Source organism: Dipodomys ordii, unplaced genomic scaffold, assembly GCF_000151885.1.
Source record: "Dipodomys ordii isolate 6190 unplaced genomic scaffold, Dord_2.0 Scaffold53, whole genome shotgun sequence".
Taxonomy (NCBI): domain Eukaryota; kingdom Metazoa; phylum Chordata; class Mammalia; order Rodentia; family Heteromyidae; genus Dipodomys; species Dipodomys ordii.
The window spans coordinates 11,234,257-11,248,423 of record NW_012267269.1 but is presented as its reverse complement, the minus strand read 5'-3'; the positions used below and the strand labels follow the sequence as shown (position 1 = coordinate 11,248,423).

At 40.4% G+C, this 14,167-nt stretch overlaps 1 protein-coding gene across 2 annotated transcripts in view; it reads right to left on the bottom strand.

Moving 5' to 3' along the window:
• Tek (TEK tyrosine kinase, endothelial) overlaps positions 1-14,167 on the bottom strand; it is a 99,621-nt gene that overhangs the window by 27,030 nt on the left and 58,424 nt on the right. For both annotated transcript variants that reach the window (XM_013020830.1, XM_013020831.1), the window contains exons 8-11: positions 12,398-12,549; positions 10,318-10,462; positions 5,878-6,039; positions 4,124-4,258 (exon numbers count right to left, since the gene is read on the bottom strand). In XM_013020830.1, coding sequence (XP_012876284.1) covers positions 4,124-4,258; positions 5,878-6,039; positions 10,318-10,462; positions 12,398-12,549 — 594 coding nt within the window. The remainder of the gene's footprint in view (positions 1-4,123; positions 4,259-5,877; positions 6,040-10,317; positions 10,463-12,397; positions 12,550-14,167) is intronic.

Sequence of the window (14,167 nt, the reverse complement as noted above, 5' to 3'; positions counted from 1 at the left end):
AACTGGCTTTGAACTGTCATCCTCAGATCTCAGCCTCCTGAGTAGCTAAGATTACAAGTGTAAGCTACTGGCACCTGGCTCCTCTCTGCCCTTTATTCTACAATATGTTTAGTTTTCTTTTCTCCTCTCCTGGTCTCTCTGGCCTTCACCACCTCAAACAACACATATAAATAGTCCAACTGCCAGATGAGTTAAGAAGAGCAGCATCAGCAAAATTCAAATATCGAGGAAAGGAGACCCTTCAAGAATTGAAGACAGCACATTATGGGTCAGTGAAGAGTTTTGTATTTTTGTCCCACAAAATCTTTCTGAGTCAAGTGATGACCTTCCTCTTTGATTCATCAACACTGATCTGAGAGAGAATTAACTATCCTTTGCCTTCACACCACAACCTAATGACATCTCCAACTGTGACAGATCAGAGGAACCCAACTCTCCCTGAGGATTTTTGGCAAGAATTAAACCCTGTTCAGCGCTATTAGGAATATTGTGTCAATGAGATATCTTTACTCTATGTGCCCTTTAATGTTTACCTTTCTTTCAAATAAGCTAAGTTGTTGAGGGCCAGGCTGAGTGGCCCCTTTGACTGACAGCTATCAGACTCTTCCTTTTGGTACAGCTGCCTTGAGCAGCTGAGATGTCAGCCACTATTTTAATGACTGGTGGTACTGTTACGTCAATCCAGCAGCTTTAAGTACTTCAGAGACACTTTAGGAAACTATATTTCAGCCGCAGGGAACATTACAACTTTTGGGGCTGGCTACAGAGCTGTGACTTTGGCTTCTGGAAGACTTGTTCCGGTTACAACTTCTCCAGCTTGTGCCAGCATCAGAAAACATCAAACAAGTCACAGAACACTTTGCTTCAGCCATGGCAAGCCTGGTGACTTCCACATAACCTTGCCTACAAGTGGACCAAAGAAATCTACCCACTGGCTGCACAGACCCTTCTGTTAAGTACTCAATTAGCTGGGAATGGGGAAGAGCTCTTCCCTTTAGGGAATCAGCAAAAAGAAAATTGCAATAGACGGATAAGAGGACAGCGCTTATACAAGGCTCATAATTGGCTCTTAAGTATGGCTTACAACTGGTGGAACTGGAAAGCTATCGTGTGAATAAGGAAACTTAATTCATTGACAAGCATGCCATGGACCTCTTCTAGCTATATAATAAATATGTTGTTTGTCACTCTCTTCCAGTTAGCCTCGTTGGAATCTGCTAGGCACCTCCTCCCTCAGTGATGCAATATTACAATAAATAAATAATAAATAAAGATTTCTCCCAAATAGTCTTTTGCCTATTTGTGGCCTCTATCATGGGCTGGTTAAATAAGAAGTAAACTAAAAGCAGGGTACTGGTAGCTCATGCCTATAATCCTAGCTACTTAACAGGCTGAGATCTGAGGATCATAGTTTAAAGCCAGCCCAGGCAGTAAAGTCCATGACACTCTCTTCTCCAGAAAACTGGAAATGGCTCTGTGACTCAATAGTGGTAGAGCAATAGCCTTGAGCAAAAGAGCTCGGGGGCAGCACCCAGACCCTGAGTTCAAGCCCCATGACTGACAAAATAAAACTAAAAACTGTAAAATAAAAAACGGAGGAGAAGTTTGAGAAATAAGAAAGTGGTAGAGCAGGTAAACTTGATCAAAGCATGTTACATACATATATGAAAATATCACAATGAAAGAAAACAATAGATGAGTGGATCCAAAACACTGTGGTACCTATACACAATGGAATTTTACACAACTATTAGTAGAATAATACTATGTCATTGGTAGTGAAAGGGATGACCTATAACAGATCATGTTATGTAAGGTAGGCCAAGCTCAGAAAGACAAATGGCAAATAGTGCATTTTTTCTCTGATATGCAGAAGTTAGTTCTAAAATGCACCAGGACACAATAACTTATATAGGACTCTGGGCATTCATGTACAATGAGACCAAATGAGGATATTCTTTTCTTTTCTTTTTGGTCATGGGACTTTGAACTCTGGGCCTGGGCACTGTCCCTGAGCTCTTCAGCTCAAGGTGGGCGCTCTACCACTTGAGCCACAGCGCCACTTCTAGTTTTCTGGTGGTTTATTGGAGATAAGAGTTTCACAGACTTTCCTGCACGGGCTGGCTTTGAACCATGATCCTCAGATCTCAGCCTCCTGAGTAGCTAGGATTACAGGTGTGAGCCACCGGCACCTGCTTAAAGGAGGATATTCTTAAGAGAGGAACACAAAGGTGCAATGCCTGTGTACCTCTGGTCATAAAAAGCAGTATTTATCTAAATGAACTCCAGGAAATGAAACAGAGCTTTTTTCCCCTTGTTGTTGTTTTTATTTTCTTTTTGTCTTGTTTGTTCATTTATCTGTCTTTGGGAGGGTGAGGAGGGCACAGAAATAGAGGGATAAAGAGTGAACAAATGCAGCCGTGATACTCAGTAGACACTATGTGGAAAATGAACTACACGACTTACAAGTAAGGATAAAAAGGGATTCTAGGGATAGTAGGGAAAGAGTAAAGTAAGTGGTGACATTGTCCAAAAAGAAATGTACTCTTTACCTGTTGTATGTAATTGTGACCTGTCTGTGCATCATCCTTAGAGTAACAAAAATATTTTACAAAATCACCAACAAGTCTAGGGTAGCAAGGAAGCAGTGGGAGAGTTCTAGAGAGCAACCAAGGGCAACAGAGGGCCGAATCTGCAAGAAGCTAAGGATGGTGGGAGTGCTGAGGGAGAGAGGGATGGTAAAGAAGTAGAAACTATAGAAGACGAGCGAATGTGAAGAGTTAAAGCTGGAGCCAAAGCTATGAGCATCGCGGGCCCCAGTCCTAGAACAGCTCCAGAGAGCCACTGGGGTCCTGACTCAAAGCCCAAAAGCCACAAATCTAGCCATGAGGTATTGGGGCTTTAAGCCCTGTGCAACAAGCCTCCAGGTTTAAAAGCTTGCAGCTATAAGCTTATGGTTGTCAGGATTTAGCGGTAAAAACCTCTGGGTTTGAAAGCCCAGTATGTGAATCCCTGGAACTCAAAGTTATCAACCCTGAGAGATTTGTCCTTACTTGTCTGATTTCCACCTGAATAGAACAAAGGAACTCCTACGTGGTAGCAGAAAGCTGGAGCCCAGGTTAGCACCCAGAAGACTATACAAGCTTCTCCATTGACAAAGTAGAAGGTCAACAGATATGGCACCACCCTGATAAATCAAGAAACGTTTCAGACGCTAATTGTACTCATTACTCGACTTACGAAATGCTAACCCCTCTACAGTAGACATCTTGATAATAAAAATAAAATTATATTTTTAAAAAAGTACCTACACACTGGGCACTGCTGGTGGCTCACGCCTCTATCCTAGCTAGTCAGGAGGCTGAGATCTGAGGATCAAAGTTCAAATCCAGCTCAGGCAGGAGAGTCCATGAGACTCTGATCTCCAATTAATCACCAAAAAAACTGGAAGTGGAGCTGTGGCTCAAAGTGGTAGAGAGATAGCCGTGAGCAAAAGAGTTCAGGGATAGGGCCTAGGCCCTGCATTCAAGCCCCAAGACCAACCAAAAAAAAAAAAAAAAAAGCATGAGGAGATAAAAATGGCAGCCAACAGGAAACAGGACTGAGTAGTAGAGGGATGGAGTAGGGAAATGCTGTTCTTTAGATAAAAGCCATTCCTTCTATTTGATGTTCTAACTGTGTGCATGAATACTTTGAAAACTTAGAAATGATTATTTTTTAAGTAAATAAACTGGATGTGGCAGAAGCCCCGCCTGGACCCTTCAGATGTTAACAGGAAGTTGGGGGTAAAATGCAGGAGCCAAGTCTCAGCCCAGTTGTTGCTAAGTAAATACCAAGTCCTAAGGGATGACCCTGCCTTCCTGAGAGCTCATCTGCTTCCTTTTCTGTCCTTCTAGATGCCTCCAGAACCCTCCCCCCAGGAGTCCAGCCCAAATAAAGGAATTGTTTGGCTTGAAGCTGCTAACCTTCCTGTCACTTTCCCACCCATTCAAAAGCAAACGCCTTCCACCTCCATCCCCACCCACCCACTCTCCCACCACCACCCTTCCTGGTCTTCCTTCCTCTTTCCCCTTCCTCCCCCTCCCACCTAGCTCAGGAATAATGCCTGTTGGCTTCAGCTCACCGATGGAAGCTGTTGTGAAGCGTCTCACTGGTCCGGGATGCCCTTCTCCTCCCTCTCCACGGCGCACCAGCTGCACACAGAGCTCATATTCCGTCCGAGGCTCCAAGTAGCTGAGTGTAACAATCTCGTTTGTCACTAAGAAGAGAGAAAGGCCAGGAAACCTCAATATGTATTCTGTTACCACCTTGAAACTAGTTTCACTGTCGTTACAGCAATATGAACTAAAGTCAGGATTTCAAAAAGCCAATCTTAGTAAAACAGAGAGGCAAGTGCATCTTCAAGTCCATTGTAACTACAAGGGAAATGAGGCTTTTGAAAGGCAAGTTCAAGGGTACAGTGCATACATGAATATTTGTATATCTTTGTAACACACACACAAAAAAAAACCTTTCTGTGCTGGTGGGTTTTTTTCTCATTGGAAAATAAAACTTTACTATATAGAATACCAGATTTAGTTGAGAAACAATTAGAAGAATTTCGTTTCTCCAGTACTGAAGCTTAAACACTGATTGCAATCATGTTACCAAGAGAAAGACTCTGGGGGGGGTGGGGTTTGCTTACCCAGACCACACAACTCATTTTTGACAGTCATATCATTGTAATGAAGGGCTTTGGAATTGCTTGCAAATAATTTCCTTCAAAGGATGCATGTTTTTTGTCCTTAACTATTTGCATTAGATAACTTCTGGATCTCCATGGATATTACAAAGGTAAGTGTTCACTATAGCCTATGAAAAACTGCTAATAGGTTACAAAAACTCACTGGCTATGTTTAGCAGTTTTCAGAAGGCCACATTGTAGATACCCATTGTGGTAAAGGTAGCCCTGCTGGGCACCAGTGGCTCATGCCTGTAATCCCAGCTACTCAGGAGGGAGGCTGAGAGCTGAGGCTTGGGTTCAAACATATAGCATGGGCAGGAAAGTCTATGAGACTCATCTCCAATTAACCACCAGAAAACCAAAAGTAGTGCTATGGCTCAAAGTGCCAGAGGGCTAGACTTGAGCAAAAGAGCACAGGGACAGCACCTGGGTCCTGAGTTCAAGCCCCACAACTGACCAAAAAAAAAGTTTAACCCCCTTCATTATTACCACTATATGACCAAAAATAGCCCACTCTCTTATCTCCGAAACAAGCCTTACATCCTTTATGTACTACATTTTGGTTGAAGGCTGTTGTAATCAGATTACAGTCAGAGAATAGTCTTGTTGAGACAGTATGAAGAGCTCAGTAATCAATCAATAATTCTATGACTTCATTCAATGCATACAACAAGTAGCATTATTAAGCCCAAAATACTCCTTTTCTTTTTTATAACTTTCTGTACAGAAGATGCAATCACCCATAGGATTTAGGTGGATCAACTCTCATGGCCTTTCCCACAGATGTTGAACTATTCTGTTAGCACATTCCCAGTACAAACAGAAAGTTTTCACCATGACCAGGCAAGATCAAGTACTGGAGACAGGATTAAGGATCCCAAAGATAGTCTGGGAAGGAGATACTGACATGGATTGTAACCTAGGGAACAAGCTGGTAGTGTACATCTCAGCACACAGGGAATTCCATAAGATAGCCCCAGAATTCAGAGGGCCCCAGCTCTTGCTCCCAAACATTCTACAATCTTCTACTATAACCACCACCATGGTATAGAGTGTTGAAGTAGGAAAAGGAGAATTTCTTTATTTGGAAGAGAGGGGAATATTTTTTCCTAGTGTCCTATCCTTAGCTGGGGCCTCTTATGTCCCAACTTTACCTTGAATGTGTCGCCAAGCCTCATAATGATTAACGGGTTTGTACAGAAGTTTCTTGGATTTGATTGGTCCATCCCCAAAGTAAGGCTCAGAGCTGATGTTGATGACAGCAAAGTTATGTCCAGTGTCGATCACATTTGGAGCATTCAAGGGCTTCGGAAGAACTAAATCAAATTTTAACAACCAGGTTAGTACTTAGGCTTGGCGGTTTTGTTGTTCTTCAGTAGGGAAAGACGATGAGAGCTTTCCATTCCCAGAAAGTTCTCTCAGCGTTCTCCACTCAGATTCAATGTAATCACCCTGTCTCTGAGCAGTCTGCTTTCCTCTTGCTTCTATATCCATAAAATGCTTCCTTAAAAGTCTCCTATGCTCACAACTCTTCAGTAGATAAAAGCTAACATTTGTTCCATGACCTACCAGGTCTCGTACATTGGCTCCCTGTCTGTTCTCCAACCTTTTCTTCCTCTCATCCAATATTCTCTAGTCCCCATTACCTTTTTGTCTCATCCAATTAACACAGCATCAAGCTCCTTCCCATCTTCCGTTCTTCTCTTTATATATATTTTTTTCTCCTATGAGCAATGTTCCTCCTCCCATTAGCCTCTCAGTAAGCCCTTACTATCCTAGAACTTTCATTGTACATCTTTGGCTTTCAGAGAACTTTGATTTCCCCTTCATTGCAATTTTCTAAGTCATTCTTCTTTGTAAATTAGTGTGATTATTTGGTTCTGGCCTTCCCACTAGACCATGTATGCATTCATTCATTTTCTCACTCATGTTCATTTTCATATTCTCTATACATGTATTTAAAGCAACACACACATTATTTTACAGTTGTCAAGGTCTCAAATCAGACTTGTGTCTAACTATACTAGCCTCAAAGCCGTGCTGCTTTCTGGGAATTTTAGGGGAGAATCTAGGTTGGTCTTGAGAAGCTCTTCCCAGCCTCTTGAGAGCATCTGCACATGCTTTGGCTCAAGGTTTCTCCCTAACCTTTTCAAAGCCAGCACTATCAGGTCTCCGACTCTTATTCCTTGATGATCTCTCTCTGATGAGCCTGAGCTTCCCCAAATGATATTACCAGACATTTCATTATAGCTATCAGTGCTTTCATAAAAACAAATAATTTTTTCAAAAGATTCTTTATAATCACTTAAATATTGGGAGTCTTTTAATCATTTTTATTGAGATGAAACTTATCTATTGTGAAATGTAAAAATCTTAAGTATATTTAGCTCAGTGATTTTGCCTGAGTATTATGTATCTGTAATAAAGATAGAGAACGTGTATCTCCTCCCAGGAGGTATCCTAAAGCTCTTTCCTGACCAGACATAACCATTATCTTGATGTCTGCCACTGAAAAACTAGTATTACCTGTTCTTTCATTTGATATAAATGAAATGATAAAGTATTTACTTTCTTTTGCACGGCATTATGACTGAGATTCACCCACAGTATTGCAAGAGTTAATTCTTTTTAATTGCAATTTAATACTCCAAAGTATGACTTTATGAGCTAAATTCATTTAGGTCTGATCTCCAAGACCTCAGAATGTAAAGTTATTTGGAGTTAATGTCTTTAAAAGACAACTACGTTAAAAATGAAGCCCCGAGGGCAGTTTTCTACTCCAAGATAGCTGGTATCTTTATAAGATTAAATTAGAATATATGAGTATGGGGAAACCCTGTGAAGACATGAAGATGGACACATACAAGCCAAAAAAAGAAGTCTCAGAAGAAATCCGTTCTGCTGACATCTTCATTTTAAACTTTGATCTCCAAAATTGCAATGAGCTTTATTTCTACTGTTTAAGCTATCCCAGCCAGAAAAGTTCTCTGTTACAACAGTCTTGGCAAACTAACGTGTGTGTGTGTGTGTGTGTGTGTGTGTACTCTTTAGTATCAATTCAGTTTATTATCTGTTATAATATTATAATGGAAACTTGGGTCCATCATTCATTTCAATTTGAGGTCATTATGCAATTAGACTGCTCTGAACATTCTAGAAGATGTCTTTGGAAAAAAAATCATGCCTATCTTTCAAGCTTATGCCAACAAGTGGAATTGCTGGGTCAGAGGCAGGTGCTATGTTTAGCTTTAGTCTGTAATGTCAGTTTTCCAAAATCACCGAACCAATGTGTGCTTTAATTGTAAAGCTAAGTCCTATTTTTGAACAGTAGTAAAAAGACTCAATTTCTCTAAAGCCTATTTCCACTGCATGGTTACTAGTCAATACAACAGCAAAGACTCCTCAGGACTGGAGATATTCTGGTACATTGATCTTGTGTTCTGTGTCATTCATTACAAAAGAAAATTTAAGAAGCAGAGATATGGCTCGAGCTGTAGAGTGTCATATTTGAGCACAAAAGCTAAAAGAAATCATGAGGCCCTGAATTAAAGCCCAAGTACAAGTATACACACACACACACACACACACACACATTAAAAGCAGAACCTATTCTGTATGATAGGAGCATGGCTTAATGTGGAATTATTGTTTCTTATCCATAAGCAGCAAACATTCCAAGAAGGTTAAAAATAAGATAATTTGTCTTGTAAGCACATATTCCAAGGACATACAAGGTGTCAGAAATTACTCTGATGATGTGATTGTTCTACTGAATAAAACTTCTGATTTTTTTCCTATTATCATAAGCATAGTAAGAATTTGACATGAGTTACATAAATTCTCAGAGTAGAGAATCCAACTCTATGAGGTTGCATGTATGATACAGCTGCTCTTGGCCTTAAAAAAAACACTAGATTCTTCGTTTTAGAGCCATTTCAACTATGGAATTTACCTCCAGGCTCTCCCCAAAGGTTATTAATTAGTGATTAAATAGGCCATATGCTTCCTCATCTGTAATACCAAGGGACTCAGAAGCAAAACAGGGATGGTGTTGGCCATGGAGTCAAGAGTCAGGTTCAAAATTAAGACTTGCTACCTATCGGCTAAGCACCTTCTACATGTTAACTAAGCACCCTGCTGTCTCAGTTACCTCACCTGCAAAATGGAGGTAAAAATACCTGTTATTCAAAGGACCTACAAAGATTCAACAGGATAAGTGTATGTGATGTATTTAGCTCAGTATGTTTTATAGAATATAGACCAGAGAACTAGTTGCTTGTATGTAAATGAATACGCTAGCCCAGTTAACTTCTATTTTTAACTCTGGTTTATTTTTTCCTTTCAAGCTGCAAATGACTACTCATCCCCTTGGGTTAATTCAAAATTTGAAATACTAGTTCATAATATAGCAGTAAATATAGCCACCACCCTGAATGTGAAAAAAATCATTCAAATGAATCATAAAGTACTGTTTTACATTATATGAGTGATTCCCCAAATAACGTTTCTCCAAATCAGTCTTTACAATGAGTAGAAAGTTACAATGATGATACTAAACATTTAGTGAAATACAGCCACTATCAGACATGTTCTACTGTGGCAGATTAATTTATAGGGGAGAGGGGGAAGCTAAGCCCAAGTCCCTCTCCTAGTCATGCTCTAGGAGATGCCTCTGAGCTCTATCTCCTCCCTAATAGCTCCCAGAGCCACCCTCCTAGGGTGTAATTAGGGGGTCTGTTTTAAGTCAATACTGCTCCCTGAGGACAGAAAAACACCAGACCACTTCTGATCAAACTGAGGCACCTGGGGCAATGGAACTGTATGAGTCTTTAGCCTAGCTTTTGCCCAACCAACTCCTACTTAAAGCTATAGGCATATGGGTTGTATCTCTGATGTATAATCTCCTTTGTATATTACTTCAAAGACACATAGATCTCTTCCAAAATTTTACCAGGCTAGGATCTCCTTTCCTGAAGATCAGCCTAGGCTCATTACCATGAACACCTCCCATACACTCCAAATCCTAGAAAACTGAAATCCTTAACCACGTATTTGCTCTTGAGTCACCAAGCTCCAGCCCACTGTTTCCCTAAACACTGTATTTTTTTTTCTCTCTATTAAACTCCCTACTTAGCTTTCCTTCAATTTTTTTGTTGGAGATCCAAAGAATCTGGGTGAATCTGCAAGCATTCACTGGTGACACTGGAGGCATAGTATTAAGCATTTTATATATTTGACAAATTCTCACAATACCTTACAAAGCAGACAAAAATAAGCTTCATTCACTAGTAAAGAATGACAAGGAGAGAGAGTCATTTGCTCAAGGCCATCAACAAGATGACACACTGTTAGAGACAAAATGAAACCCAGAGCTGTGTGACTCCTTTCTTCCCAAAGATGGCACTCCTTGTCTTTCGTTCTATTTTCAGGAATATGATTTTGACAGGCAAACAACAACAACAATAACAACAAACTTCAACAACCTGGAAAGTACCTCAAAAGTATTTTAGAAGTCCAATAATGTTTGCCAGCAATACATGAACCCCGTACATAAGGAACACAAGCTTTCCCTGGGAAAATGAAGCTTACATTACCTTTAACAGAAATGTTGAATGGCTTTTCCACCATCCCAGCCACTGTGTTCACACTGCAGACCCAAACTCCTGAGTCTGGGGGTAGGATTTGGTGGATGGTGAATATGGCTACTGAGACATGGTCAGTATGATTAAAGTCATTTGGCTAGAACAGTCAAAAACAAAACAAAAAATATTTTTTAACTTCTAGAGAGGCATAAACATAAAGGTCCATAACACTGACCCCATTCCATTGTATAATAAGAAGTTTTCCAGAAGATTAAGAAGCTAAGTGCAATGCCATTATAATTGTTGGCCTAGTTCCAAAGCTATTGTAGTAGCCCCAAAAGTTTACATTGGATTGATGCCCTCTCAGATCGTGCTGTTGTATTTGTGTTTGGGAGTACAGGGTAAACACTTACAAGCAAGGAGTTTAATTTCTTATAAATGCTTCCAGATCGCATTTGTTCTTTTCTGGTCTGATACAAAAATGGTTGGGTGAGAGGACAATAAGACTTACTATTGGAGGGGCTGTCAGTAGAATGGGCAAAGCCAGAACTCTGAGGACACATGGACCCTTGCTACTTTCAATCAGTTCCTCAGTTACATATTCTTGTTCAGCCAGTTTCCCCTTTTTCAAAAATGGGAGGGAGGGTGCAAGTGATTCTGAGAAGTACAGATGAAGGAACAAGATGATGGCCGAGTATAATGCTCCAAAAATGTTCTCACCACATGAGTCAATTTGAAAAACCAGGCACATACAAAACTACCAACACAAGAGCTAAGGAAGCCACAGGGGAAGCCACAGTGCCCACATTGGGTAGGAAAATGAAGAGACATAGGTGTTTGAGAACAGCTTAGCTTACACAATAAGACATTGCCTCAAAAAAAAAAAAAAGAAGTAGGAAAAGGTTGTGTTTTCATCCTAATGAAAGGATAAACATTTGAAGTGGTAGATACATTTAACCTGATTTAAACATTATGCAATGTATACATGGATGCGAATGTCACATGGCAGTCTATAGGCACCATTTGCATATTTTTCATATATAACCTTTATGTATGAGCAAAAACAGTTAAAAATGAAAGTAAATACCTAAGAAAGAAGTTTTCTATAGCATAGCTATCTTTTACCATTCGTAGTTATTGATTCCACTAACTCATGAAAAAGCTACTAAGATGTCTGGAAACTCATTGTTTTTTCCATTGAATGCATAGTTTGAATGGAAGGGGGAACATTTTTATATAGTTCCTATCTCCAAGAGACCTCTCATGCTTGTCTTTAATTAAGTTGATTTTCTGTCATTTTTGAGGAAAAAAAGATAATTATTTAAAATTCTGTAGGTAAAAAAAAAAACATGATCTTCTTGAGAATCACATATAACATGGAAATATATGGGGCTCCTGGCTGTGTTCTATTTGTAATAGTTGAGAGGCAGAAGAAGGAAGGATATCTTGAATAACATGAAGGAATCACCATGATGTGTCCCTTGTCCTTAATGAGTCACAAGTAAGCAAAGGGAAGAGGTATAGGAAAACCCAAAGGCCTAAAGGATTCTGTAGGTAAGAGTTTCTGAATTAGAAACGTCAAGAACAGATGCAAAATCTATCCATGTAGAGTCAAACAGATCATGCTGAACCCTCCTCTTCTAGAATCTCTGAAGTACTAGCGAATAGCATGATCGGAGTAGACACTCATGAAGCTTTTTGTGCTGATAGCACAGGATCTTCCAAGCCATGGACACCATATCCTTCTGGCCAGTAAGACATCTTCCTTTTCCTCCTAGGAGGAATCAGAGATGTGGAGATACTGCAAAGCCAAAACCTTGCCCAGCCTGACATGTAAACATAGCACACCACGGCTGGACAGTCCTGTGCAATGAGGGCCGTCTTGGCACCCCGTGGCATCAATCCAGTGTAACGGCATTTTCTCAACCTTGTACCACAACACTGACCAGGCAGAGGATGCAGTGAGGATCTTCTATATCGTCTGGAATCTAGTATTTTAGCAAAGCCGTCAACACACTGGTCAGGGGGGGATGTAAGCCTGCACGGACACCATCTTACTGTCTGAGGAGAACAGAGTAAGAATGGCTCTTACATGGAGCACTGTCCCATCTGGCTTCACCAGTGTCATTTCTTCATTAGCAGGAAGTGGCCAGCCAGAGGCTTTGCAGATGGGGCTAAATTTACCACTGTTGACTTCTATGAGATCTGGTAAATCTTCTATCTGTGGCGTCCTCCTTGGCATGCCTGAATAAAGAAAATATTACCATGAAATCTACTTTTTCGGCATAGTAACAACAATGCTAGAAAAAAATAGATTCCTTAGCACGTTATGAACAGCACAAGAACTTTGAAAATATTCTGTTTTATCCTCACATCATAAACCTGTGAGGCGAATGTTATTGTCTCCTCTTTATAGATGAGGAAAGTGAGGTTCAGAGCCTAGAGTCCACATTCTTTACTGTAATTCTGAGTTCACTCAGCAGGCCTAAAATGCTCAGTATTAAAACAAAAATCAGGCCACACCACTCCCTGCCTTCCTGTTCAGTTTTGATCTTTCCTTTATTTTGCAGGGGATCCTCAGCATTTTTTGCTCAAGGAGGAATTCTCTCACTCAAGCTACACTTTTATTTCTGGCTTTTTGTTAGAGATAAGAGCATAACAGACTTTCCTGCCTGGGCTGGCTTTGAAGTGCAATCCTCACATCTCAGCCTCCTAAGTAGCAAGGATTACAGAAAAGAGCTACTAGTGCCTGGCTCCCATTTTTCTTTAAAAAGTATAATTACAAGTGAAAACTAGTTAACCTTTCTTCTTTTACAACTACTTAAAGATAATAAAAATATATTTTTAAAAACCTCATTCTTCCACTCAGCAGACACACAACGTTGCTGTCTAGCAGTATTAGCTTTAGTTTGGTGTATGAGGGCTATGTCAGAGACTGGGAAGCCTGCCAGTGACCAATAAGTAAGAGTAACATGCTGATCTAGAAAATTTACACTTAATCAAAGAAGTGATGATAAATACAATTCCCTCAAATAAATTTATATGCAAAAGTCAAATTCAAAATGGTGCCACTAATATTAAAGGAAGAAAAAATTTCTCCAGTATGAGTGAAGGTAATGATATCAGAATTCCTTGGCTAATAACTTCATACTAGAAAATGAATTACCCCAAAATAGAGAACCTCAATTAGAGAACTTCAGCTTATTTGAAATTAAGAGACATTTAAGAATGGTTGGGTTGCAATCCAAGTGTGTCCTCCAAAGGAGATCTATCTTCAGTGTTACCATGTTGAAGGTGGTAGGGCTTTAAGAAATGGGATTTAAGCTGGGTGCTGGTGGCTCACACTTAAAATCCTAGCTACTCAAGAGGTGGAGATCTGAGGATTATGGTTCAAAGCCAACTTAGGTTTTGAATTCTCCAATTAAACATCAAGAAGTTGAAATGGGCCAGATGCTGGTGGCTCATACCTGTAATCCTAGCTACTCAAGAGGCTGAGATCTGAGGATCATGGTTCAAAGCCAGCCCAGGCAGGAAAGTCTATAAGACTCTTATCCACAATAAACCACTCAAAAACCAGAACTGGTGCTGTGGCTCAAGCAGTAGAGCACTTGCCTTGAGCTGAAAAGAGCAGGGACAGCACCCAAGCCCAGAGTTCAAGCCCCACGACCGAAAAAAAAAAAGTTGAAATGGAGCTGTAGCTCAAGTAGTAGAGTGCTAGCTTTGAGCACAAAAGTTCAGGGACAGCACATAGACCCTACCAGCTGACCCCAGGACCAGCACCTTATCAGAAGGGAGGAAGGAAGGAAGGAAGGAAGGAAGGAAGGAAGGAAGGAAGGAAGGAAGGAAGGAAGGAAGGAAGGAA